The 3,395-nt window shown below is 36.1% G+C and overlaps 1 protein-coding gene across 1 annotated transcript; it reads right to left on the reverse strand.

Annotated features, from left to right (window-relative positions):
• Positions 1-1,618: 1,618 nt before the first annotated feature.
• LOC104865875 (olfactory receptor 52N2) lies at positions 1,619-2,581 on the reverse strand. Its single transcript, XM_010629635.1, has one exon. It carries the CDS (start codon positions 2,579-2,581, stop codon positions 1,619-1,621), a length of 963 nt encoding a protein of 320 aa, XP_010627937.1.
• Positions 2,582-3,395: the final 814 nt, after the last annotated feature.

Raw genomic sequence — 3,395 nt, forward strand, 5'->3', positions numbered from 1 at the left:
CCAGATTGTAAACCTTGTACTCTTGTTTTACACTGTTGTATTTTTGTTATTTTTCCATTCTCAACCCCAAAGCATGTGTGTATTATCATTGTTGTTATTAAATTTTAAACTTAATATTCTATGATTAATCAAGTCTTGCTTTTTGTGGTATCCATATGCCATACTCATAAACTGGTCTTATAATTTTAAAGTGGTCAACAAAATAATGTATATGAAGCACTAATATAGTACTTAATGAAAAGTGAATATTAAAAAATGGCAAGGTAGCAAAAGTAATTTCTTGATCGGTCTGAGTGAGTTTTCATGGGGCTTTATTGAAATTCCCTGAGAAATAGAACTACCAAATCCTAAAAGATAATTTAAAGGTACAGCACCTTGAATGATGATACGCTTGTAATTTAAAATAGATGAAAACGTTATTACAACTTTAAGAGTTTTTAATTTTTTAAAAAAGCTTGTAGGTTTTACTTTCAAAGAAGTGAAATTATATTGCAAAAAATACTTTATGTACTTATATTCACAACTATCTGATATTTAATATATAATCTGATATTTAATATGTCATATTAAATATATTTTTCATATTAGTGCATAAGAATATAATTTTCATCAATACAACTATTAACTTTGCCTACTTAATCCATTTATATCTATTTCCTGCTAACTTTCTATTTTTTACTTCAATTTACCCTTGGGTTTCACTCTTCCTCTCTCTTGCTTTTCATTCGGTCTTGCTCTTTCTGAATCTCACCATTACCATTTCCTTCCCATCTGTTCTTTCCCAGTTATCCAGGAATCTGAATGAAGAATTATTTTCCACTGTCCCTTACTACTCACTGGTTCTCCCTGTGCCTTGTCCTCAGGTAAAGCAGTCAAGCCCGGGCTTCCTTACGTGGTGAAATATTTAGATTTTCTCCAAGTTTCCTTCCCTCTACTTAAAATTTTTTTTTTCTAACAGATTTCAAATCCTATTCATTGTCTTATGAAACCCTTCTTTCCATCAATTCCAAGGAGTATTTTCTAGGTTGTGATGATATTAAATATCCATTTTTATTCCAGGTTTATTTCTATATAGTACAAGAGCACATTGATTCAAATGCAAATAATCACTGAGATAGCAGAATCTCAATATTAATAAGCAGGCAAAGATTTTATTCCCCTGAAGTTATATGAGTTTCATGTAAGTGTGGATAGAAAAGATGACAAGACTGAGAATTCAGCACAGATATCAGGAAGTGCTTTCTGCTTTTCTGTGACACTCAGAATGTTTGCTGTGAGCCTTCCCAGTTCTGTGGCATCTCTCAGAATACCTGAGCAAAGGGCACTCATGTAAAAGAGTTTACTGGAAGTTGGATATTCTAACCATCACATTCTCCAAGTACATTTAATGAGGCCTCACTAAAGAAGCACAGTGCGAAAAGTGTAATTATTTTATACTTATTTTTCCATCATTTTGAACATTTTGGTTAAATATGTTGCAACTGTTTATTAATTTTATGGCAGACTATTCACTGGTAGAGTATTTCCTCATGATCTCAGCATTTTGAATTTTGCTTTTCCTCATTCCCTTGATAACTTTATTGATCTTTACCATAAATTCAAAGCTGTAATCATGAATTTATCTCATATGGAAAATATCTTTCTCCCTGATAAACAATCTAGTCACTACTTCACGGATCTGCTTGGTCTTCACTCCATAAACAATTGGATTCAAGGTAGGAGGCAACAACAGGTAGAGGTTGGCTATAAAAATGTGAACATGATGAGGTATGGTTTGTCCTCCAAAGCGGTGAGTGAAGAAGTTGAAGAAGGCTGGGACGTAGGTGATGACGATAGCACAGATGTGAGATGTGCAGGTGCTAAAGGCTTTCTGGCGAGCATCTTCTGATGACAGATTCAGTACAGCACGGATAATCATGGTGTAAGACATGGCGATACAAAACATATCAAAGCCTCCAATCAGTCCAGCAACTGTGAGACCATAGATAGCATTAATCTTGACATTGCCACAGGATAATTTGGCCACAGACATATGATCACAGTAGGTGTGATGGAGAAGGTTGCCCCTGCAGTAAGGAAGGCACTTGATCAGGAAAGTAAATGGCATCATGAGCAATGCACTTCGAAATAAAGTGGCCAACCCCACTTTGGTAATAAGAGTGTTGGTGAGGATGGAGGAATAGCGTAGAGGGTAGCAGATGGCCACATAGCGGTCCAGAGCCATGAGCATGAGCACCCCAGACTCCATGCCCGTCAGCGTGTGGATGAAAAACATCTGCACAAGGCAGGCATTGAAATCAATCTCTTTGAGACTGAACCAAAAAATACATAACATATTGGGGACAAATGAAGTAGACCCAGATACATCTGTAAGGGACAGCACAGCTAAGAAGTAGTACATGGGCCGGTGCAGGACCTCTTCGTGGCTGATGACGTAGACGAGGCCACAGTTCCCTATGACAGCAATGATGTACATGAAGCAGAATGGCAGTGAGAGCCAGATATGCTCACCTTCCAGCCCAGGAATCCCATTGAGGATGAAGAACTTTGGTGTCAAGCTGGAGCTGTTGGCCTCACGCATGGTGATCAGTTAGAAGACATGTTATCTTCTGTCCCAGTAAAGGAATCCTGAGTAGGAAGAGAGTAGTGAAATTATTTTCCTCCAGAGACAAGCATATACATATGTGTCACACAATATGAAAACATTGGTTTGGAAGAGAAAAAATTTTCTTTTAACTTAGACTATGATCCTTGATGCTGAGAGCACATATAGTGCAAAAAGTGTCAAAATCCTGGCATAGCTTGGTGTCATAGTGTAAACTCTGTTTAAATATGACTGCTCCTGGGTTCAGGTCTGGCACCCTTCATTGATTTTTGCCCCTGTAAACAATTCTAAATTATGGATTGTGTCTAAATAACATAGTAACAGACCAGCAAACAAGCAAACAACATGACTCTTTGTAACTCTTCACATATTTTAATCTCTTTCCAAGAAGCACTTTAAGATGTGTCTGTTGTGTCCATCACATTACTTGAGCAACTGCTTACCATGCAGATCTGTTACAGGGTCAGATTGATTTCCATGCATGTTTACATCTGATAAGTTTGAATATTATAATCAGAATAATCAAAGACATAAAAATGATATGCAGGTTTTACAGCTTACAAAACAAGATCTTATATGTTTTGTGTTATAACTCCATTTTGAGCCACTCATTGTGAATGATTTTTGTAATATTTATGTTTAGCCAGTGATATGGTTAAGCTTTAATTGAACTACTGCCTCCTAATTCTATTTAAATCTCTATATAATGAGTATGATCTGCATATATGTATAAGAATCATAAGCAACTTAAATATAAATGATGCTATGTATCTGCCTATGTCATATATAT

Source organism: Fukomys damarensis, unplaced genomic scaffold (assembly GCF_012274545.1).
Source record: "Fukomys damarensis isolate Sample0158 unplaced genomic scaffold, DMR_v1.0_HiC HiC_scaffold_16, whole genome shotgun sequence".
NCBI classification, from domain to species: Eukaryota; Metazoa; Chordata; class Mammalia; order Rodentia; family Bathyergidae; genus Fukomys; species Fukomys damarensis.